The sequence below is a fragment of the Lynx rufus genome, unplaced genomic scaffold (assembly GCF_022079265.1).
Source record: "Lynx rufus isolate CCGP_SWC_20201006 ecotype Redwood Valley unplaced genomic scaffold, mLynRuf1.p SCAF_7, whole genome shotgun sequence".
Lineage (NCBI taxonomy): Eukaryota > Metazoa > Chordata > Mammalia > Carnivora > Felidae > Lynx > Lynx rufus.
The window spans coordinates 2,826,758-2,850,384 of record NW_025814889.1 but is presented as its reverse complement, the minus strand read 5'-3'; the positions used below and the strand labels follow the sequence as shown (position 1 = coordinate 2,850,384).

General features: G+C 59.6%; 1 protein-coding gene across 7 annotated transcripts in view; it reads right to left on the bottom strand.

Moving 5' to 3' along the window:
• The window catches only part of PFKP (phosphofructokinase, platelet), a 56,027-nt gene extending 36,452 nt beyond the window's left edge, over positions 1 to 19,575 (bottom strand). For 2 of the 7 annotated variants that reach the window (XR_006959912.1, XM_047067141.1), the window contains exons 1-2: positions 19,433 to 19,575; positions 6,825 to 6,898 (exon numbers count right to left, since the gene is read on the bottom strand). Coding sequence is in view for 6 of the 7 variants with exons in the window: in XM_047067141.1 (XP_046923097.1) it covers positions 6,825 to 6,898; positions 19,433 to 19,544 (186 nt within the window). In the remaining variant the exon portion in view is untranslated. Of the gene's footprint in view, positions 1 to 6,824; positions 6,899 to 7,009; positions 7,258 to 7,388; positions 7,446 to 10,332; positions 10,776 to 19,432 lie in introns of those variants that run through there. The other 5 variants (XM_047067137.1, XM_047067136.1, XM_047067139.1 and 2 more) reach the window with 5 other exon arrangements.
• Between the last annotated feature and the right edge of the window lie 4,052 nt (positions 19,576 to 23,627).

The following is a 23,627-nucleotide window of genomic DNA, read 5'->3' as shown; positions in this document are numbered from 1 at the left end:
AGGGAGGCCTGGGGGCCCAGTCTGTCCCCAGGACCCCGTGCTGCCTTCAGAGGTCACTCTGACCTGCATTTTTAGGCACCTGTTAAATCGGCTCTGAGAAGAGTCGGAACCAGTCCACGGTGGGTGGCTTCCTCTCACGAGAGACCTCATACTGCGTAATTTTTTTTTTTTCAACGTTTATTTATTTATTTTTGGGACAGAGAGAGACAGAGCATGAACGGGGGAGGGGCAGAGAGAGAGGGAGACACAGAATCGGAAACAGGCTCCAGGCTCTGAGCCATCAGCCCAGAGCCCGACGCGGGGCTCGAACTCCCGGACCGCGAGATCGTGACCTGGCTGAAGTCGGACGCTCAACCGACTGCGCCACCCAGGCGCCCCCTGCGTAATTTTTTTTAATTAAAGGCCCAGAAGGACACCGGAGTCCCGTGCTATGGGAAGGACGCTTTGTGATTTAGAAGGCTCACGTTGCAGGCGTCCACCCGTCTCCTCAGCCAGACGATCCTCCTTCCGGATCCCGTTTCTGGCATTTTTCGCCCGGCATCTCGCCGTCTGAGTGGCACGCGTTCCAGCTGCCAGCGGAGACGCTGTGGCCAAGATCGCGACCGCGAAGCGTCTTCTGGATGTGACCGCTGACACCAGAGACCTCTCCCGGGCTTCTGCTGCTTTGCGTAGATACGTGTTTTGGCTTCCCGCTTTAGTCCTTCACAAATGAGAGCACGTCACCGACAGGACTTAACGGCAAGCACACGAGAGGTGCGCTCTCGACCGCTGGAGGCTTTGGAGTCAGGAAATGCCATCCTGCTAAACCAGGTGGGCGTGGGACAGCGGCGGGCACGGGTCCTCCACGGTGGTGCCCTCGAAGCCCAGGAACGTCGGCTGTTTTGCTGCAGGAGATTCTGGGCGGACCCCCCGGTGACACAGCAGGCCCTCCCAGACCCAGCGCCCAGTTCACCGCACCCCCCCCAACCCCAGGGCTCTTTGGGACCGAGATGCTCCAGCCTAGCGGGTCTGAGAGCGCTCAGGGCGCCGGGACCTCCGGGACGATGCCCCAGAGCCGCCTCCGCACGTGTCCCACCGAGCTGCGGTCAGACTCTCGAATTCTACAGTTGGTTAGAACAGGACGGGCCCCGGCGGAGCCCCGCACGGTGTGCCTGTGGAGACCGGCCGGTCCACCGGCGTGCTGCGTTAGCCCCCCGGCGTTATCGGATGTCTCCACGCCGAAGCGGATGACACAGAGTCCCAGGCCGGTCACAAAACCCACGGCCACAGCGGGTCACGGCAAATCAGCATGACATGGCCCCGCGGTGATACCACAGGGCGGGGCAAAGGCCCAGAAGGAGATTATATTTCCGAGATTAAAACACTAAACTGGGAACCGGGGCAAGGCCGTGTCAAGCAGGACCAGCATGTGGACGGTCCGAGGACGGGTCGCGGAGCGGGCCCTCAGTGGGAGAGACGCTCAGCCCTATGCCCGTTACCTCTGTCATCCGGCTGCATGCGGCCACAGGACCTTTGTGAACCCAGTAACCGTGCGGACGGGCCTGCTGGAGCTGGGCAGCCGACCCCGCAAGTCAGCTGCAAGGGACACACACTTGACTGCTCGTTCGGGCCATCCTACTACTGTTTTTAGACAGGTGCTTTGTGGGTTAGTAGTTCTGACTCTAAGGAAGTTAAAATGTAGAAACAGTTAAGCGTCAGACCTGCAGGAGAAGACAGTGTGGTTCTGGCCACCTGGCCTTCCCAGCACTCGGGGTGGAGAGTGGGGGGAGGCGGAGGCAGGGGTGGGGTGGGTCCGAGCAGGCCAGCACGCCCCCCAGCAGTCACCCTGGGCAACCTGGCCTGCTCGCCATCCCCGGTCAGGAGCACGGGGGGCACCCACGTCCCACCACACCCAGACGCCCCACGCCCAGCAGAGGAGGGCAGGCCAGGAGGGGACCGCTGCTGTCCCACCCGGCCTGGCTGGAAAGTGGGGGTTGGGTGGTCACTGTCTTTCTGCCCCGAGCATGACATTTCCTGCTTAAAGACGGTGAACGCAGGCAGCCCGTCAGAAGTCACGTGCCCCGTGGCAAACGGGGTTTCTGTTCGGAAGGGGAAAACGACACCCCTCTGTTAACAGACAGATTAGAGCTGGTTTATCAGGGCATTAAGTCAGCTCTGACGAGCAGGGTCTCCGCCTGCAGCCCAAGCCGGCCAGGCCGGGGTCGCGGCTCTGACCTGGCCGGGGTCGCGGCTCTGACCTGGCCGAGGCCCCTCTCTCCAGGAAGTCTGACATGCGTGCTTTTAACAAGAAGGTCGGCTGCTGAATGTGCCGGGAATCACTCCTGCCTTTATTCAGGGTTCGGAAGACCAGAGACGGGCCTGTGGGTATTTCCAGGTCTGTGTGCCCATGCCCAACTGGTAAGCGCTATCTCAGAGAGGAGAGACTCCGGGCGCGCCTGGGGTGGGGGATCAGTCCCCCGAGCGTCCACCTCTTGGTTTCGGCTCCGGTCATGATCCCAGGGTCGTGGGATCGAGCCCCGCGTCGGGCTGTGCTCTGAGCAGGGAGCCCGCCTGGGATTCTGTCTCCCTCTGCCCCTCCCCAGCTCCCCGCCTCTCTCCGTAAAATAAAAAATAAACACACAAAAAAGAAGAAAGACTTTTAAGTGAGTCATGTTTAAAGAGCTATAACTTCTGTAAATCTGCAGAAAAACCTTCTGCTAATAGGATTTTGAGTCTGCAGATTATAGGAGACCTGAGAACTGGCCTCCAGAACCAAAGACAGGAGGAACAGAGGGCTTAACGGCCCTCCTCAACCCCGGGACCTCGTCCCGGGCACAGTCCTGTGGAACCATGTGATGTGCCCGTCATCGCCGTCCCCGGACAGCTAGAGACACCTGTAGGTCTCTAAGGAAAAACCCGAGCCTGGAAGGAAAAGGAGAAAAACCGACAACTGACTCACCAGGTGGGAAGAACGGGTTAATCGGCCCCCCGCCCCCTCCTCGCCAGACGGTGCCCAAGGGCTCAGCACAACAGCACGTGGTCCTGGCCCGGATTTACAGCAGTCCCGGCGGCAGCCAGACAGAACAATCCGGGTGCCAGGCCTGAAGCAGGACTGCCAGCGATTTCCCATCAGTACGCTTCCCACAAACTTTCTGCTGAGGGAAAAAACCCAAAAACCCTTCCTTTATGTAACACTAACCCGTTTAACTCTTCAGGCGCGCGGGGAACCTCGAAAGCTCCAGTCAAGCTCCGGGGGGCTATACACACCGACAGGCAGCTGGATAGGCTGCTGAGTGAGGTTTTGGAGAAAGAAAACCAAACGTCCTGTAAATCTGAGCCCCAAGAGGTCTCGGACGGCCGCCCCCAACGGGGGTGACTGTGCCCAGCACCACTGCCCACGTCTGGAGACACTTCTGTCACGACTGTGGGGAAGGGGGTGGTCCCGGCCGGTGCCCCCTGCCCGTCCTAGGGACGGTCACACCAGGCGGGCGGGTAAAGGGTGAGCATTTTGCTGCCCGAATGAATTAGGAAAAAACCCAGCAGATTTCGGAGTCGGGTGGATTTCAAAGACAGGGTCCTTCACGTCGGTGACAGAGAGCTGATGGTACCTGAACGGATTCACTTCGATGAGATGCTATCGGTTCCCGGTGCAAAGTCTGAGGGTGGGAGGCGACAGGGTTTTGAGTGAGCCCAGGACGGCCCCCCATGGGGACAGAAAGGACAGGCTGTTCCCTAGAATTCCTCTTTTGGGGGTGGGGGGGAGGGGTGTCACGAGAAGCAAGGTGTCTTCTCCAGACGGATGCCTTCGGTTCAAGGGAGCCCCTCCCCAGGCTGCCCCCGTTAGCTCCCCATCGCTGGGACTCACGGGCCGGCCGTTCCTGGGGCCGAGCCACAGACACTGCCCTCTGCTCTTGTCCCCGGCACCTTCTTCCCGAGGTGCCAGTCACCAGTAAAGCAGTTATTACACCACCCTGCACACAGACCCTCCCTGAAAGAAATGGGATCTGTTCAGACTCAGGACTCAGCACTGCCCACCTGCGGGGAGGGGCGGGATGCCGGGCTCGCCCAGCCGACAGGACCCCACCCACCCCACCCCTTCAGGGAGGGCACCGAGAATACGGCCCCAAAAGTGGTCGGGACGAGAGCGGGCAGCGGAGCCCACGATGGGGAGAAGAAGTCTGCTTTCCTGTGTCAAGACTCTTCCAGAGAAAACCCAAGATGCTCTTCTCCCAAGGAACCCACGTTCCTGGGGGCGGGCATAGCTGATGTGCCCCAAGGCGATTCCTGAACTGGGGACACTGTGAAGTCTGGTGGTAGAGATCTCATCTGACTATCCCATCTCAATACCCCCAGGACACAGGGCCAGTGACGACAAACAAAACCACAACAGAACTCTTAAACCAGACAAGGATTAATGCTGACAGTTACTAGGCCGGATTCAACACCCAAAGGTTTGGCATGCACACGGCCACCAGGCCCACCGCACGCCCTCCTCCGCCTGTTGACCTGGGCAGTGTGGACATTCGGGGCCAGGTAACTAACTCCCTGTTGTGGCCACTGTTCTGGGCACCGCAGGGAGCTGAGTGGCGTCCCTGGTCCCCAGGTACCACATGCCGGGAGCCCTAATAACGTGACAGCCGCGAAATGTCTGCAGACTTCAGCGTCCCCGGGGGTAGGTCCCATCCCCGTCACCGGCCGGATGGGGGACTGGGGCTTTCTCCCCAGCTCTGCCCGTGACGAAAAGACACAGAAAAAGCAAAGTCTCTTTTTTTGAAAGACACACACCAGTCAGTTTCTTCAACTATGAAATAACGGAAATGACTTCCTTCCCCTCCCTCCAGCACCCGCAGTCACCCTCCAGACCCAGTGGCCGCTGGTGACAGAGCTGGAGCCTGGAGAACCCCCACAGCGTCCCCAGCGAGGGGGACAAACACTGTGGGGCCCACGTGCTGCACGCCCAGAGTCCAGGCAGAATCGTCTGCACTGAATCGAAAACACGCTGTCGGTCACGAGAGAGGAACCTGGTCCGAGTCCGCCCCAGCCCCCAGCAGGCGGGAGAAGGGGGGGGTTCCGGCTGGAGCTCCAAGGCAGAGGCAGCCCCTCCCCAGGGTGAAATGGAACCAAATGGAAAGGCAGAGGGCTTCGGTGCGCGTGCACGCGGTCCCCGGCAGCGGCAGGAACACACGCGGGCAACTGTAGCAAGCTAAACACCCACCGGAGGGGCGGGCTCTGTCCACACCAGCGCCCCGGCCCAGGGCCAACGCCCACAGGGGTGACGTGACCCCGAAGGCACCCCAGACAACAGTCTGGAAACGCTTTGATTGGGCCCATCCTTTTCACAGCGCCCAAATCGGAGAGACGCAAACCCCAGAGCCACAGAGCCGCAGCTCGGAAGAGCAAAGCCAAGAATGGGGCAAAAAAAACACCTTTCCAGCAAACAACACACAAACTGTTATCCAGCCCGACGAGCAAAGGCTTGTGACCCGCCCCTTCCCAGAAGGAGGAGAGCCCGGGCCAGCTCTGGGGGGCCAGGGCAGGGTGGGGGGGAGGTCAGGGCCTGGAGCCGGTTTCAGGAACCACTGTGGCAAAATACCGCCCCCCCCCCCCCACCATCCCTGCCGCCCGGGCCATCCCGTCGGCGCCCTGCGCTGGGATCGCGGTAATCGCACAAAACACCTAATGGCTTCACACACCATCACGGGTCTCCTGTGTCAGGACATTTGAAAAGTGGGGTGTCACCAGTCGCACGGGAGAGGAATGATCCCGCAAACGAGGGGTCACGTAAATGGGAGTCCCCAGTGGTGGGATATCGCAGAAACCTGAAGTGTGGAGAGGGATCGTGGCGGAAAACACTGCACAAAATATATTTGCTGTAGTTTTTTTTTAATTTTAAATGTTTATTTCTGAGACAAAGAGAGAGAGAGAGCGTGAGCAGGAGAGGGGCAGAGAGAGAGAGGGAGACACAGAATCGAAAGCAGGTTCCAGGCTCTGAGCTGTCAGCATCGAGCCTGACACGGGGCTCGAACCCACGAACCGCGAGATCATGACCTGAGCCGAAGTCGGACGCTCAACCGACGGAGCCCCCCCAGGCACCCCCCCATTTGCTGTAATTTTTTAACATTCAGATCCCCTTCTAGACTCTCACATACAGTCTTGGGGAGGATCAGAATAAAACACAAATGTGCTCTCTTCTTTCCGTGTTTTCCGCTTTGTCAGGTTTCATAAATTTAAAACCTAAACAGAGATTATTTATCCCTCATAGTTTTTGACGTAAACGCCCGGGTCCAAACTACACGGGCGCCTCCCCTCCAAACCTCGCCTACCGCTACGTGGTCAGCCCCTGGAAAGTGGGACATCACAGCCCGTGGCCCCTGGCTCACCTCAGACTCTTCATTTGAAGTTGGTACGGAAAGGGTTGCCGGGGAGGTGGTCTGGGTTTCCCGGTGGTGACACAAAGCTCAAAGTGGCCTCTTTCTCCCAGTTACCTCAATGTTTATTCGCGTTCAGCCCCATAATGAGTGACAGATCACTTCCGTAAGGAAGGAGGGCTGCAGACAAATACGGTCATCCCACGGGGCCAGCAGGTAACACGAAGCGGCATTTTGCGCCCCGCGTGCTCCCCCCCAGCCCCTCACCCCTGGCACAAACCTCACAGACCTGCACCCAGACCAGGAGTGCGACCTCCCCACTCCCTGGGGCACGCCCCCTCCCTGCACACGGGGCCCTGCTTTGGCCTGAGGGGCGTGCCCACCACCCGTCATCTCGTGTTGGGTCAACAGCGCCCGGGCAAGCGTGAGGCACGGGTCCCCGAGTCAGAGAAAGCGGGAGGGAGACGCAACACTGACCTCATAGATAAAGTACACCTTGGCCCCCACGTATATTCCCATGCGCACCACAGCACGGACAGCAGCATTCATACCTGCGGAAGGAAGGGGACAGAGTCAGTGACCAGACTGTGGCGATTCGCGTGCTGCCATTTAACCCGCTGTGACCATGGGGGACCCACGAGCCCGCGCGGCGGGCTCCTCACACGGACGACGGGCCTGGCGTGCACGTCCGGGGTCAGGGCCAGGCGGCCGGCGCGCTGAGGGCACACGGCCGGGGCGCGTCACTGTCCCAGAGCCCGGGGCACCCTGACGGTCACCGCAGACAGAGGCGGGACCCCGGCCCGGAGGAGTTGGTAGGCAACACAGCCCATCGGCGAGACAGCAGAGAGACCGGGGCTTATCTGTAGTTAGACGGACTCAACTTGACACGGACGAGGGCTGCCTCTGCGACCGGAGGAGGAAAATCGTTATTTCGTTAGCAGCTGGCGGTGTAAAGGATGTCTCAGTGAAGGGCCTTAAATTCAAACTAAGTCACGCCGTTTATTAAAAGAAAAGCCAGCCCGATACGGTATGAATAAATACCTCCTCAAGATAAATCTCGGACATGCTCCACACTTGCCCAGAGGACGCTACCTAGAGGGGATTAAAGCGGTTTTGTGCGACACAGCCTCGTGCTCTCACGACGCCCCGACTCGCTCTCCACGGGAGCCCCACTTTTGAGCGGCGCACCTGGGCCGGGTAAGCCCTGGGGAGAGCGGAGGGAACAGGAAACTGCAAACCCTGTGTCATCACGAAGAGGCCGGCCCGCGAGACCAGGATTCGGGAGGGGACGGTCGGTCCCAGGCCTTGAACAGGCAGCTCCCGGCTCCCAGCCGACATGCGGGACATCGGGTCGCTCCCCCGCCTCCCCCGCTAACTCACGTTTCAGACACAAATGTCAGGACTGCAGAGGCTGGAGAACACGGGCCACGCAGGAAAGGCCACCCCTGGTAATACACGGAAGGCACCTGGCTCCCAGGAGCGTTACAGACACGGACACGAAATTCGTACGTACCGGGAGGGCAAAGCCACTCAGAAGACAGGCAGAGATGGTCACAGCTGAGCCACGTCTGAGACCCGAGAACACGGCTGTCAGCTCTCAAAGGCTACAGTACTCACGTGGCTGGACGAGCTTGGGGCCCAGACCTTAGAAATAAGTCCACGTTTAACGCACACGTAAAACATACACGTCCGCGGACACGTGCACATCTGCGAGCCATCACTTCCCGGTCGAACCCCGTTTGAGGACCTACGGATTAACAGCTGTTCGGTCCTCCGGACCCTCAGACGCTGCACATCAGGGCACAGCCTCCACGCCCCCCACGTGCTGCCTTTCCCGTACGTGCTCTCCGTGCTGCTGCCCACGCTGGACCCACACACCACGACAGCCTCTGCCCTCGAAACTGGCATTTCTCCCCACGTTTGCCCCACATCCCGCCCTGTGCCTCTAACCTTATCTACACCACGGCCAGAGGACTGGAACGGCTGTTTGTCTCTGGTTAGTCACGACACAAGCAATTTATAAATACGTTCTTCTTGTTAAAAAACTACGGGGCGCCTGGGTGGCTCGGTCAGTTAAGTGGCCGACTTCGGCTGAGGTCACGATCTCGCGGTCTGTGGGTTCGAGCCCACGATCTCGCGGTCCGTGCTGACAGCTCGGAGCCTGGAGCCTGCTTCGGATTCTGTGTCTCCCTCTCTCTGCCCCTTCCCCTGCTCACACTCTGTCTCTCGCTCTCTCAAAAATAAATAAACATTAAAAAAATTTTTTTAAAGTATTACAGGGTGCCTGGGTGGCTCAGCCAGTTAAGCGTCTGACTCTTGATTTCGGCTCAGGTCTTCATCATGGCTCATGAGATTTCGGCTCTGCGGGGTCAGCAAGGATTCTCCCTCTCTCTCTGTCCCTTCCTACCACCCTCCCTCTCGCTCGCTCTCTCAAAATAAATTAATAAGTTCATTTATCCATTTAAAATGTTTATTTTGAGGGGCGCCTGGGTGGTGCAGTCGGTTAAGCGTCCGACTTCAGCCAGGTCATGATCTCGCAGTCCGTGAGTTCGAGCCCCGCGTCGGGCTCTGGGCTGATGGCTCGGAGCCTGGAGCCTGTTTCCGATTCTGTGTCTCCCTCTCTCTCTGCCCCTCCCCTGTTCATGCTCTGTCTCTCTCTGTCCCAAAAATAAATAAACGTTGAAAAAAAAAATTTATAAAAAAAAAAATAAAATGTTTATTTTGAGAGACAGAGCATGTGCACACGTGCACGCGCGCACACACACACACACACACACAGGTGCACACACGGGTGGGGGAGGGGCAGAGAGTGAGACTCTCAAGCAGACTCATGCTTAGCACAGATCAGTGACATCATGATCTGAGCTGGAAATCAAGAGTCAGATGCTTAACCGACGGAGCCCCCCAGGCGCCCCGGGGCCTCCTGCGTCAGCACCCACAAACTCGGATATGCCCATGTCCCTGCCCTCGATTCGACAGGGCCTGCACGCGTCAAGCCAAACTCCTCAGGGACAGGTTGTCCAGCACGGGGACTCTATCCACCTGCTCGGCCCCACCTGGATGCTCGACCTGGAATCTCACGGTCAGTCGTCTCCACAGCACAAGCCCACAGCTCCCCCCGAAATGTCACCGCGTCCCGGTCAGACACACTGGATGCCCTCCCTCGACCTGCAGATGGGGCCCCAGACCCCCAGAGACTCCCCGCGAGCCCCCACCCACCCCTCGTCCCTGGAGGAGTGGCACAGTGTGGGCTCTCACACCTGTGCGGGCGGCCTGTGCGTCCCCCGCGGCCGTGTCAGGTGGGCGGCTGGGGGGACAACACAGCTGCTTAGCGTCCCCCCCAGCAGGCTCCAGGATTCCGGGGCTTACGCTGCAGCCACCGTCACAGGGAAACTGACCCCGAGCCCTTCAACGGCACCGTCACCGGGTGGGAAGTATGATAAACATCGACTTCCGGGCCGTCACCCTCCTGAACGCCCCTCCTTTACGAGGCGTCATTCCCAAGGGGCCCCTCACACAGGCACGATAAATGCGGCTTTTGCGCCACGTAAGCGGCTGAAGGAAGGAACTGTGACAAGTAGACATGATCCGGAGGGGACACCCCCGAGTCCCTGTGGGATCAAAGCCTGCCCCGACTGTAACCTGTCATCGGAGGCCCCCTGCCTGCATCCCACCCCTGCCTCCCACCCCTGCACTCACCTCTGCAGTCACCCCTGCCTCCCACCCCTGCATCCTCCCTCTGCACTCACCCCTGCACTCACTTCTGCACCCCACCCCTGCACCCCACTCCTACACTCACATCCCACTCAGTGCCCACCTAGCGCTGGGTATCCCCCTGGGCCCCGGCAGAGTCCCTGGGGGCTTCTGGGGGAGGGAGGAGCCCGAGCATTTCCACCAAGTTCCCGGGGAGGGGCAGACGGAGAACAGTCCGGCCAGTACATCCTGAAAACCCCCTCCAAGACTCACTGGGCTTTAACTCACTTACTTGCAAGTGAGTCATCTAGTGAAGCCCGCTGGCCTCTTGCCACAGCTCGGAGCTCCGCCTGGGGCCTGGGGAGGGGCCGTGCCTGTGGCTAATAACCAGCTGGGGTGGACGCTCGCTCACAGGAAGCCTGTGGGGTCCGGAGCCCCCCTGGGCGGATGAGGAAGTCAGGCTCCGGGCGCAGAAACTGAGACGCCCAGGGAACAAAACCGGGCGGGTAAGCCTTGGCCTTCAGTCAGACGTAGAGCTGGTGCAGATTCTGCAGCAGGAAGGCTGTGCCGGAATCCCCAAAGCCAACCGCGAGGGATCCAGGTGCCCCCGGGGCCCCAATTCCTGTCTAAGTGCTCGGGGCGGGGCCTGTGGTTAGTCAGCCCTCGTGGGTCCTCCTCCCACCGGGCGGGGCTGGGCCGGCAGGTGGCCGCCTTCCAGGGAGGGGACCCAGGAGGACAAAAGCCAGGGAAAGGGGAAGACACCCCTGCTCCCCAACAGCCTGCATCACAGGTTCCTTCCTCGTGCTTTCGCTTTCGCTTCGGTGGCCACGTCGGGGAAGCAAAGCAACTCTCCTAATCGTTATCACGGGGAAATGTCATCTTGAGTCAGAATCTTGGTGCTTCGAGAGCAGTCGCCTCGTCGTTGGCAGAAATGTAAACCCGGCCTTCAGGGAATGTGGAGTCCGGTTACGGGCACCCAGAACGACCAAACCTTGGGAAAACGGGGGGGCAGCGAGGTGGGAAATGTGTGCAGGTGACTTGAGACGCAGCAGAAACATCGGACCCTTAAGTTGTTCTGATCTTCCGTATTCGCCGCTTCTCACCAAACTAGGGTGCAGGTAGGAGCGTCTGGTCAGATCTTCCCGCCCTGGAGGTCAGGGAGCGCCGTGGACCTGTTTCCAAACGCTTCCTGGGGTCTGTTCTGATGACGTTTAAACTCTGAGGAATCTTGGGGCGCCTGGGTGGCTCAGTCGGCCAAGCGTCTGACTCGCGGTTTCAGCTCGGGTCCTGATCTCAGGGTTTGTGGGATCGAGCCCTGTGTCGGGCTCTGTGCTGACAGTGCAGAGTCTGCTCGGGAGTCTCTGTCTCCCTCTCTCTCTGCCCCTCCCCTCCCCCCCCCCCTCTCTCTCTCTCAAAAATAAATAACAAGTAAACTTAAGTGTCAGGCTCTGTGCTGACAGTGCAGAGTCTGCTCGGGAGTCTCTGTCTCCCTCTCTCTCTCTCTCTCACTCTCTCAAAAATAAATAACAAGTAAACTTAAAAAAAAAAGAAAAGAAACTTCATCTGTAAGAAGTAAGGGATATGCTGATTCTAATAAAAATAAGTGGGGCTCGTCCTGTGTTTCCCACGTGATCAGAAGAGTATAATCAACCTCCCGACTTAACCCTCTTAGCGGTATGGAGCGATTTTCCCCACTCGTCACCTTCCCTTCCCTAATTAGTCCCTACTTAAATTCCTTTTGGAAAAATAAAGCCCAGCTGTTCAGCCCTCTCACCGGCCTCTGTCTGAATTCACGTGCCTCTTTGTACCGAAGCAGCCGTCAGTGTGTGTCAGAAAACAAGCTAAAGCACCGTTACCTTGCTCCTGCTCCTGAGATTCTCCGTTAAGCCTCCCCGTTTAATAATGTAGGCAGGAGGGGCGAGGGGGGAGGTCACCAGGAGAGCTGTGTCTGGGGCTGCCTCCCCCGGGATCAGTTGGCAAGCTGGGAGCTCCCCCCCATCCTGTGCTATCCACATCACTGCCCGCGTGAAAAGTCGGGGGAAAACGTGGGCACGCGTTCACTCGTCCAGCCGTCCGGTGCACACGGATGGGGCATCGTCTCCTCGCCAGGCACTGGTGCCCTACATCACTGGCCAAACGGGACGGTTCCCGGGCCCGAGAAACCAATACACCGCCAAGGAGGAGAGCGCGGGCAGAGCGGGGCTGGGGGACTGGGTGCGGGGTCCGGTGGGAGGTGGAGCGGGGCCAGCGTGCCCACCCCGGGGAAGCCTGGGTGACAGGGAGCGGGAGAGGCCGGGCACTCCGAGCCTGCCACACGCCGCGTCCCAGTGCCCACCACGGACACCGAGACCACAGCCAGCAGTCCCCTGCACGCCATCCGAGCTTCCACACAAAGGCTGGGGGGCGGGGGGGGACCCTTTATATCCAAGCAGCCACGACCACCGCGGGGGCTGAAGCCCCACTGTCCCTGGGGCGGCCCCGGACTGTGCCAAGATGCACTGTGTCCGATAACAGAGCGCATGTCAAGGCTCAGCACGGAAACAGAAAAGTGAAACGTCCTATTAATGGTCTTTATATTAATGACGGACTGAAATACTAGATTGAATAAAATACGCATTTACAATTAACGTCGCCTGTTTCTTTTCCCTTTTTAAAATTTGTTTATGTTTATTTATATTTTAGAGGGAGAGAGAGAAAGAGAGAGAGAGACAGCATGAGCAAGAGAGGAGCAGAGAGAGGGAGACACAGAATCCAAAACAGGCTCCAGGCTCCGAGCTGTCAGCACAGAGTCCGATGTGGGCCCCGAACCCACGAACCGTGAGATCATGAACTGGGCCGAAGTCGGACGCTCAACCGACCGAGCCCCCCAGGAGCCCCCGTTTTCCCTTCTGTAATGCGGTGGCTACACGGTGACATCCATAATGGGCCTCACATGGGAGCCTGGTTTCTATCGCACAGCAGTGGAATCTACTTCTGAACCCACACCGTAACAGTGGTGTGGTCTCTTGCCGGGAGCATCAGAGCAAAGCTCCTTGGAAAGGCGGAGAATATTCCAGGCACCTAACAGCTCATCCCCTGCTGATGGGTTTTCCCTGGACCTCCCATTGTTCACTAGTCTAAGCAAGGCTATCAAGAACATTCTACCAACCTGCCTGCTTCCACCGCTGCTCCCGGCTCTGCCTTTCTTCCTGCCCTACCGTGAGCTCCTACCTGAGGCCAAACCCTCCACCTGCAAAGTCACCCGACCCTCCTGGGTCCCCGCCATAGGGGCGTCTTGCCAGGGGCCCAGCTCCAGTCCTGCAACCCTCCAGCTATGGCCCAATCCTGCTCCCCATGAGACCCTAAACTTGGGCTTTGCACCCACACCTCAGGTGGCTTCCCTGAACCCACAAGGCAAATCCAAAGTCCTCACTGCCTGCCCCTCCCCGGAACCTCACCCACCTGGCCCTGACCTCTTCCCCCAGCCCCTGCACGCCCCCCCCCCGCCCCCATGCCAGGGTACTGTGCGCTGGTTCACCCCTCAGCCCCCCATGGGGCGTGTGGAGAGTCTCTGCGCACAGGTGTCCCGGGCCTTCCAGAAACAGGCTCTCTGCCGGGTCCAGCTCCCTGACAGAGGGCGTCCGCCGTCTGCCCCGGGCATCACTCCGCACCCAGGCAGCCTCGCTCATTGATGGGAGGAGGACACGGGAAGGGGAATCAAACCCCCGGAATATTAATCCAGAGCTGAGCCGAGGAGGAAGGGCCGCGGGCGGCCACCGCACCTACTCTGCCAACCGTTTCCCAGTCGAAGACACGTCCAGCCACATCACTTGTTTACACGCTCTGTGCAAGGAGTCCTATGCGTAACCCTCCCAGTCAAGGTCCTCGTCCTGATGGGCCGAGCTGCCCCGTGGACCCCGACTCCAGCGTGGCCCTGAGCCGACCAGAGGGACCAGAGGTGCGGTGCCCAGACCCGCGACACCAGAACGCGCCTCCGCAAGACCCCTGGGTGGCTTCTGCGAAACCAGGGGGACAAAGCTCCAGAGCCCCCAGGGGCAGCAGGGCGGGGCAGCGTCCCTGGATGGAAGACCCTCACTGGGGAGGAGGGGAGAGGCAGGGGGAGCAAGAAGGGAGTTGGGGAGAGGACAGCAGGTGAGCGATTCTGCGGCTTTGTTATGCAAATGAGCACTGGAGGCCCTGCCCAGGGGAGAGTGGGACCCCGGCGGGACCCTGGTGGAGAGCAGGAACCAGGCTATTCACCCCCAACGGCCCCAGGGTTCTGGGAGGCCCGGCTCCACACTCTCTCCACACTCTCGTCCTGACAGGTACAACGTGTGTAATTCCAGGCACGCTAAGTACATGGCGGCAAAGACATCTGGGAAAAAGGGGTGGGGGGGCCCCCCGGGCAGGTGCACCAAATACAGACAGTGCGCCCCGCGGAGCTTGCTGAGAAGAGGGAGGCGGACACACAGTACCCCGGCCATTTTTAACATAAAGCCCCCTGCCCTTTGTCCAAATACACCCTCCTGACCTAATTACAATCGCAGCAAGCATACAGTTCTGGGTCCCCACGTTTGCTGTCACCCCGTCCCGGCCCGTCTCTGTGTTTCTAACGGTGATGGCTCCTGGTGGCCCCTCTGGTGGGCAGAGCGGCCCCCGGGGGCCCCCGGCTCCCCCCGATGAAACGTTTCAGTTCCGAGCCAAAGCTGTTTGCTTCCCGTAACCGGGTTTGAGTTTTTCTGAAAGACGACCAAGTGTCCAGAGTCTAAGTCACCTGGGTGTGCCACACGGTGCGTGTGCCACAGTTCCAGAAAACGGTGCGATGGCTGATTGCCCGCGGCGCTCACGGGGTTACCGCTGTGATTCTAACACACCGCTGCCAGGACGCAACAGTTTTTGCTAAATTAATTATTACATTTTAAGTGGAAAAAAAAAAAAACCCATTACAGAACGTACGCAGACAGAGTTCCAGGGCAGTGAGGGGCCCCAGAGCCCTCGGAGACAAGATGCCCACCGGCCCCCGCTTCCCTCTGCATCGAGCTGGGCTCCTGTCGCGTGTTCAACGGCAGGACCACCCTCGTGCCTGAGGCCCCGAGACCAGAGCCTCACATTCCCGACCACGGTGCTCAAGTTCGAATCTTCGAGGCCTTGGCGTTCCCAGGCACCGCTCTGCAGAAGGACTGCTTTTGATTAGTGAGGTTCAGGCATCGAAATGACTTCATGAGAAAAGGAAGGAGCCAGAACTCCAGCCGCCCGGCATTTTGCGACAGGGAGTGGCCCACAGGCCTCGGGGAGAGTCAGGGGAGCCGTGCAGCAAACGCTCGAGAGCCTGCCCCGTGCCGCGTCCTGTGCTGGACCCCAGAAACGCACTTGGGGAGAGACACCGGGGTCCCCCGCCTCCCGGGCCCTCTGCACCCACGCGGCCCGGCCCTGTCTACCACTTAGAGCTGAAGGCAGGCAGCTCCCCACAAAGCCCGCCTGCCCCCCGTGTGCACTAAATTAGCACAGAGCAGGGGCGCCTGGGTGGCGCAGTCGGTTAAGCATCCGACTTCAGCCAGGTCACGATCTCGCGGTCCGTGAGTTCGAGCCCCGCGTCGGGCTCTGGGCTGATGGCTCGGAGCCTGGAGCCTGTTTCCGATTCTGTGTCTCCCTCTCTCTCTGCCCCTCCCCCGTTCATGCTCTGTCTCTCTCTGTCCCAAAAATAAATTAAAAAAAAAAAAAAAAAAACGTTGAAAAAAAATTAGCACAGAGCAGCACCTGCACAGCCCAGACGGCAGGTACTCATCCCGCGAGTTATTCTTGCTGATGCTGGAAAGGCTGATCGAGACTCCGTTCATGTGAGCTCCCCGAATACCGTACTCATGCTTGCTTTGCGTCAGGTCAAAGAGGGACTCAGCCTTCCCAGCCTCGCTGCCCCGGGTTCCTGCACCTTCTCAGCTGCACCCGGCCTCCCGGAGCCCACACTCTGAATCATGTCTGGTGAGTGACACAATCTTGCTGGAGGGTGGCTGCTTAGTCACGGAAAGGCTGTCCATCCAGCAAGGTGGAAAATCAGTTTAAACTTGCAGACGTCCTTGCGACAACAGAAGAAACCCAAAGAAGGAGAAGAACAATAAGGGCTAGGAATTGCCTTCCTTAAGGGGCGGGGCGGGGGGCTGTGGGAATACAGATGAGGGGATTTTTTTTTTCTTTCTTCTTCTTATTTTTTAAATAATTACACGAAACTCGAGTAGAAAACAAAAGCACTCCATCACTCGGGTATCGACGTGGGGCTGCTTCGGCTACCCCAGTGCTATCGCTGTAAACAGGCCTTTTCTGCTCTCCTCGCAAAGCTGTGGAAAAACCATCCATATAGTGTTGAGCAAGCTGGGCTTTGCACACTTTGGAGCGTTAACTTGGACCTGAACTTTACAGCCTCCCCGAAGAAAGGCCCCCGGAGAGCATGGCCTGCTGGGAAGTACCGGGGATTGAGAGCTCACAGGGCTTTGCCTAAATCCTGCCAACTGCCACGTATGCGCCGCGTGACCTGAACGAAGTCACCCGCGAGTCTGTAGGACCTTCTCCCCACCTCGAAAATGAAGACATACGCACCGTGGAGTAACGTAATGAGGCCTGGAGGCGGGAAGCGTAGCGCTCCCGGCCCCCCAAATAGTAGCCATGGTCATCTCCACGTGGAATCCGACCATCATTCCACACCGGATTAGCAAACTACCTTGTGGGGCTCCTGGGGGGCTCAGTTGGTTAAGCGTCCGACTTCGGCTCAGGTCATGATCTCGCGGTCCGTGAGTTCGAGCCCCGCGTCGGGCTCTGTGCTGACGGCTCGGAGCCTGGAGCCTGCTTCGGATTCCGTGTCTCCCTCTTTCTCTGCCCCTCCCCCGCTCATGCGCTCATGCTCTCTCTCTCTCTCAAAAATAAATAAAAAGATTTCTAAAAATTAAAGAAAAAAGAAAACTACCTTGAAATTAAGGCTTGCACATGCTCTCCGGGATCTTTAGCTGTGAGCAAAACTCTCCTACCTTGGCTGACAGAATCTGGAATCAAGATAAAATGGGGAAAGAACAGAGCGTCTTAGCATCTCTAGGAACAACCTTCTCCAGGGGTCTCTAAATCTGCTGCTGCTGAGACTGACCGAGCACACGCCAGGAGGAGCTTTCTCAGACCCTCAGTCAGAGCTCAAAATACCAAAGCAGGAGATGCTGCTTCCCATGGAGTTCCAGACAGCACGGAGTCCAAGGCCTCAGCTCCGCCGGATAAATGCCCAGACCACGGGAGGCTCTCCCAGGGGCAGCCCGATGCCCAGCTGAGAGTGTCAGGCGTTTCCCATTAATCTGACACCACCCGAGCGGCCTTCTCACGTCTGGGTCTCAACGTTTCCTCTCCCAGTGACCAGCTGTGTGGACTCAACTGGCCTCTTGTTACTTACAACTACTCACAGGTGGCTGAGCCAGGAGAAGGGACAGAAAATGCTGACTCTCCTGTGCCATCACCTCGAGTCCGTGCACGTCACCTACCAGGTAGCTGAGCAAGCTTTTGGACGGGGGTTTAAAAGAATGACCCGTCCATGTATTTTCACCAGACACAGAGCCTTAATTGTAAAACAACCTTGAAACTCTGACCCTGAAGCCCTGTGGTTTAAAAGCCAGTTCGTCTTCCTGCCCAACGGTGCATCCCCCTGTCGAGGCCCAGATTAAGATTCACCCAGGATGCTTCGGAACGTGTGCCAGCCCACGTCTCCACACGCACGTGCTTTTCAAGCCGCCGGTTGACGGGGAAGCCACTCTGAGCCCCACGGCGACCCCACCCGGACTCCACGTGGCACACCTTGGGTGTTTACTTAAGCGACAATACAGTGTTCCCCCGTGTTTCCAGGCCGGGCCAGTGCCCTGTCACAACACTTCGCGCCTCCGGAATGTTTACTCCCGGGATCACTTTACTAGAATACTAGGTCACCGGGGGAACTGCTCGATCAGCCGGGGGTCCCCCCTCCGGAAGGGAAGGCGGGCCTGTGTGGGTGGGGGAAGGGGGGCGGTGAGCAGCACGGCTGCCTCCCAGGGTGGAAGAGGCGGCTCCCGCCGGGACTCCCGCCGGGAATCCCGCTCCGCGGTGCGGGCAGCACGCAGTCCCCGCGCCGGGTGCCCAGGGCCAAGGGCGCAGGGCGCGAGGGTGGCGACTGGCCCTGCATCACGTAGACGCGCGAAGGGCGGGGCTGAGGCCACAGCGCCCCAACCTGCCGCCCCCGCGCCAGCCACGCCCGGCTCAAGGGCAACGGGAAGGTCACGGGCGCGGTGGGCGGGGGGGAGGGGAAGTGCCAGGCAGCGCGCTCCAGCATCCTTCCGCCTCGCGTGGCCCAGAACCGCGCCCGCGTCCGGCTGGAGCAGGAGGGGGGAGAAAACACCAGCAGACCCAGCTGGGTGGGCGCCTGCGGCCCCGGCCATCTCTAGGCTGCGAGGACGCCTCGGGTCCACTTCCCAGCGGTCGGCGCGCCCCACCCATCGATGCACCTGGGCCAGGAAACCCCACCGTCCGAGAGCTCCTGTGGCCCCACGTGCACCCAGCGCCAGAGGCCGGGCGTGGCCGGGTCACCCCCCCCCTCTAAACTATAAACATCTCTTGGGTGTCCGCGGCCCCGGGCTTGCGTCCCCCTCTCCCCAAGGCGGCCTCCACATGGTGGGGGTGGCGGGGAGGGCTGGAGTCCGCGCCCCGGGCGCTGGCGACGCCCCGGAGTCCCCGGCTTCCTGGTCCTTCCCCCCCAGAGGAGGCCGGCGGGGCGGGCCTAGCGACCCATTCCCGTCTTCGGTTTTGTCCGCGGAGCGGCGGAAACCGGGCCGGGGCCCCCCGCGCGGGTCCCCTCGCGCTCCCCGCCGCGCCCCGCAATGCAACAGCGGGGAGCCCGCCCGCGCCGCGCGGGGACGCGAATCCGCAGGACGCGCGGCGGGGACCGGCCGTTCTTCCCGCAAGGGGAGGGGGGTCGAGGGGGACGGGGCCGCGGCATCCGGGGGGCCGCGCTCTCCCCAAGCCTCGGAGGGGCATCGCCCCGCCCTACGACTCCGAGGAGAAATGACCTCGGGAGACCCCGTCCCCAGCCCCAGTTTAAAACATAAACGTGGGGGTGGGGAATTAACCGATCTTCCTGATAAAGCGTCCCCGGGCCACAACCCCCCTCCTCCTGCCCGCCCCCCCCGCCGCCGCAGCCACCCCTTCCGAGGCCGCTCCGCCCACTCGTGCCCCGGAAGGCCCCCCTGCGGCTCCCGGGCGCCGGGGCGGGCCCCCACCCCCCGTCTTATCCGCGCACCCCCTCCTCCTCGCCTCTTCGGGGCTCCCATCGCCGCTCCCCGCTCGCCCCGGGCACCCCGTCCCCGCTTCCCGGGCCCTCCTCCCATCACCCCTCCCCGGCCGGCCGGGCGGCCGCGCACCTTGGGCATCCCCGCCGCTGGTCAGCACGCCGATGGCCTTGCCGGCCCCGGAGAGGTGCTCCAGGAACTTTCGGAAGGAGCCCTTGCGGGCGGAGACGTCGTCGTCGTCCATGGCGAGCAGGCCGAGCAGTGCCGGGGCGGGCGCGCAGCAGCCTGGACCCCGCCCGCGCCGCCGCCACTCGGAACCGTCCGCCCCGGCCGCGCCGCGTGCGCCAATGGGCGGCCTGGGGCGGGCTCCGGGGCGCGGGGGCGGGGCCGGGGCGCGCCAGCCGCCGGTGGGGGAGCGCGGCAGGTGGGGGCAATCCGGGAGGGGGGGCAGGCGGAGCTAGCGCGGCAGGTGGGCGGGGGCAAGGCGGGGCGGGGGGGAGGGGGCTCCAGGTGGCACGGGGTGGGGGACGAGCTGCAGGTGGAGGGCGCACCGCTGGTGGGCGGGGCGTCCCGGTGGGCGGGATCGCAGCGGCCGGGGGGAGCCTGGCAGGTGGCCGCGAGCGCCGCAGGTGGCGGGTGTATCCCGGTGGGCGGAGCATCGCAGGGGGCGGGCGTAGCGGGCGCTGGCGGGGGCGGGGGGGAAGGGAGCGGGCGGGAGAGAGCGCGGGGTGGGTAGGGGGCCCCGCAGGTGGCGGGACTGGCACCGCGGGTGGGCGGAGCGTCCTAGGTGGGCGGGATCGCAGCCTTTGAAGGGAGCGCGCCACGTAGGGGACCGGAACCCCGACCGAGGCGCTCCCCGCTTCCCGCTGGATTCTTCCCGGGCGGCGCTGCGGGCGCCCCCCGCTTTCTCTCGGGCTCTCCCTGCTTTCACCTGCGGCCCGGGGCGGGGGGACGTGCCGCGATCCTCCCGTCGGTGGGCAAAAGTGGGCAGCGCTGGCTGGCGGTGTCCAAGCCCTGGGCCCGCCCCCGGCAGGAGGAGAAGGAAGTGACCCCGCGAGGTGGCCTTAGCGACATCCTGGCGCCAGACCTGGATGTCCAGAAGCCGGGGGGGCTGGGGCGGGGGGCAGGAAAGGCTTGGGGTGGGGGGATCTAAGACCTAAGTTCTTACCTAAGGACCCCGACTAGCTCCTGCGTCGTCAGCCAGAAGCTCCCACACTCTGTTGGGAATGTCCAAACCTAAAACATTCCTATGCAGCATGTCGGTGACGGATGGACCGGCCGACTTTTTGCAGAGCTCAGCTCACTGCCAGTTACCTGCTTCGGACGTGGAGCCGGTCCCTCTTAGAGGCCTGTGTGACCCGGCGCACGGCCCTGTGCTGGGTCACAGTTACCCCAAAGAAGACCGCTCACAGACGCCCATGGACCGTGCAGGGTGGGGATAGCACACGCCTGAGCCTGCAGCCGCTCAGGGAATGTTTGTCCAGTGGGTACAAGGTGGAAAAAGAGCCCCCGGACTCGTGGAGATAACCCAGAGAACTCTGTGACAGCAACACGAACAACCATTTCTGTAGGCGCCCCCCCCAGCCAAATGATGGGGGTACACACCTTTATGGGGTGCCTGCCCCGTCCCAGCTCCACCCCAGCCCCTAGCTTACCTCTCTGAGCATCAAAACTGTATTGTGAAAGAGACGAGGCTGGAGGTCAGAATTACTGGTGAGTCCCTAAACCGCGGTCCTCAGAGCCACCGGGCCTGGTTTCCCCTCCCCCAGCACAACCCCTGAGGCCCACCTTTGGAGTGCGGCCGGCAGTATGTATTTTTAACAAGCCCGGGGAGTGTGCTGATGATTGCCAAGTCTGGGTGACTGCCCGTGAGCCTGAGCAGGGTAGGGGCTGCAGAAAAGGAAGGCTGGGCCTTTGGGGGAGGGGCCGGTAGGTGGCTGGTGGGTGCCCTTCGCTCTCCCAGGGCAGAGGAGGGAGCCAGGCTGCACCCACAGGCCGTGAACCCCCAGCCTCGGGTGTGTGTTCTAGAATCACCCACCCCTTCCTAGAGCATCCTACGCTTCAGAAAGTTGGTGCACGCTGAATTTTATTTTGGCCAAAAGCCCTTTATAGCTTCTTGGACAATTGATACTTTTTAAATTTGAAGTTAGAGATTGGTCATTGTCATTGAATTGTCTGCAACAGACAAAAACAATAGAAATGAACGGAGTCCAAACATGACAATAGGTTAAGTAAATTATTGTAAAAATATACACCTGAGGGGCGCCTGGGGGTTCAGTCATTAAGCATCAGACGCTTAGGCCATCATCTCACAGTACACGAGTTCCAGCCCCACGTCGGGCTCTGTGCTGACTGCCCAGAGCCCGCGTGGGATTCTCTCTCTTCCTTTCTCTCCCTCAGTCTCTCTGTCCCTCCTGCACGTGCTCTCTCAAAATAAATAAATAAACATTAAAAAAAGAAAAGAGGGGCGCCTGGGTGGCTCAGTCGGTTAAGAGTCCGACTTCGGCTCAGGTCACGATCTCACGGTCCGTGAGTTCGAGCCCCGCGTCGGGCTCTGGGCTGATGGCTCAGAGCCTGGAGCCTGGTTTCCGATTCTGTGTCTCCCTCTCTCTCTGCCCCTCCCCCGTTCATGCTCTGTCTCTCTCTGTCTCAAAAATAAATAAAAAACATTAAAAAAAATTAAAAAAAAAATAAAAAAAAAAGAAAAGAGTCACATGCCTCAAAAAAACACACACTGGAAGTTTTCAATTATTGTTACTATTCTGAAGATAAGTATCTATTGACATGGAGATATGTTCAGGGTATGTCATGAGAGACAAAAACCACAAGCCTATGTGTGTGCGTGCACACGTGCGTGCATCTACATGTGAGCAGATCGAGATATTTTTATTTCCTTTTGATTACTGTGAGAATTCTCTTTTCCTGCAATGAGCAAGTGTGGTTTGGGTATAAACATGTGAGAGTGAGTTCAAAAAGAGATAAGGCCGATGGGGCGCCTGGGTGGCGCAGTCGGTTAAGCGTCCGACTTCAGCCAGGTCACGATCTCGCGGTCCGGGAGTTCGAGCCCCGCGTCGGGCTCTGGGCTGATGGCTCGGAGCCTGGAGCCTGTTTCCGATTCTGTGTCTCCCTCTCTCTCTGCCCCTCCCCCGTTCATGCTCTGTCTCTTTCTGTCCCAAAAATAAATAAAAACGTTGAAAAAAAAATTAAAAAAAAAAAAAAAGAGATAAGGCCGAGACTTGTCAGATCCCCCAAGGTTTTGTCTGTTTTGCAGAAGCTGAGGTCTATGTGTGCAGAGTTGTGGTTCATGTGCGTGAACATTACTCTTCCCCACCTGTGCTGGAGCTCAGACCCACGGCTGGGAGGGTCAGCTCTCCAGCTAAGGTGGAAACACAGAACCACGTCTCCTTTCTCATTCTTTTGCAACACATGTATCTCAATAGTTTTTTTCAAACCTTCGACTGATTTTTTTTTTTTTTTTTTTTTTTTTTTTTATGTAGCTTTGGCCTTAGGATAGAATCCCTGATAGGAGAGGGGAGATTGCGGGCCGTAGGGACCTCCAGAAGCACATGACCTGAGGGCTAGTTCCCCATCGCTGCCTAAAAGGAGCCCCAAACTTTTGTGGCATACCAGCACACGCTCACGTCACAGGAATAACTGTCCAGGGGTCAGGGACTCAGGCAGCTCTGTTAGCCGCTGCCCAAAGTCTGTCACAGGCTGCAGCAAGGCGTCGGCCGGGGTCTCAAGGCTCATCTGAGGCTCCGCAGGGAAGGGTCTGCCTTCTGCACACAGCCCCCCACGCTGCTGGCAGGATTCTTTTCCTTCCGGGCTGTTGGTCAAAGGGCCTCAGCCCTGCCCAGGCTGCAGGCTGTAACTCCGTCCCTCATCTTGGCAATTTCCTTCCTTTCCGACCATGGGGACAGCTTGGAGCTAATCGGCAAGAACACTCCATAGCCATCACCCTTTTCCGCATGCCTCACATCCCTTCTCCTTCTTCCCAGAATTTGGTAAGTCCGCGAACCAGTGCTCAGTCATCTGCTAGACTAGGGAATGCCTCGGCAGCCCCTTCCTCCCCCGGCCTGCTGTCTTTCTGTGTCCTTGTCCACGTTTAAAAATAATTCTGCTCTGAGTCTAACGGCCAAACTTTAAATTATATATAGAGCAGTTGGATGCTTTCCAGGACCTCGATGCAGAATCACATTGCCCTGAGCCACTTAGAATATCTAGACGCTGGGGAAAACGTGGAAAAGAAGACGGTCTCCTTACATCTGCCAGGTACAGAGTTTTGGCAGTGTCTTAGCTGTTCCGAGTTTTGACCCTCGAGGTAACT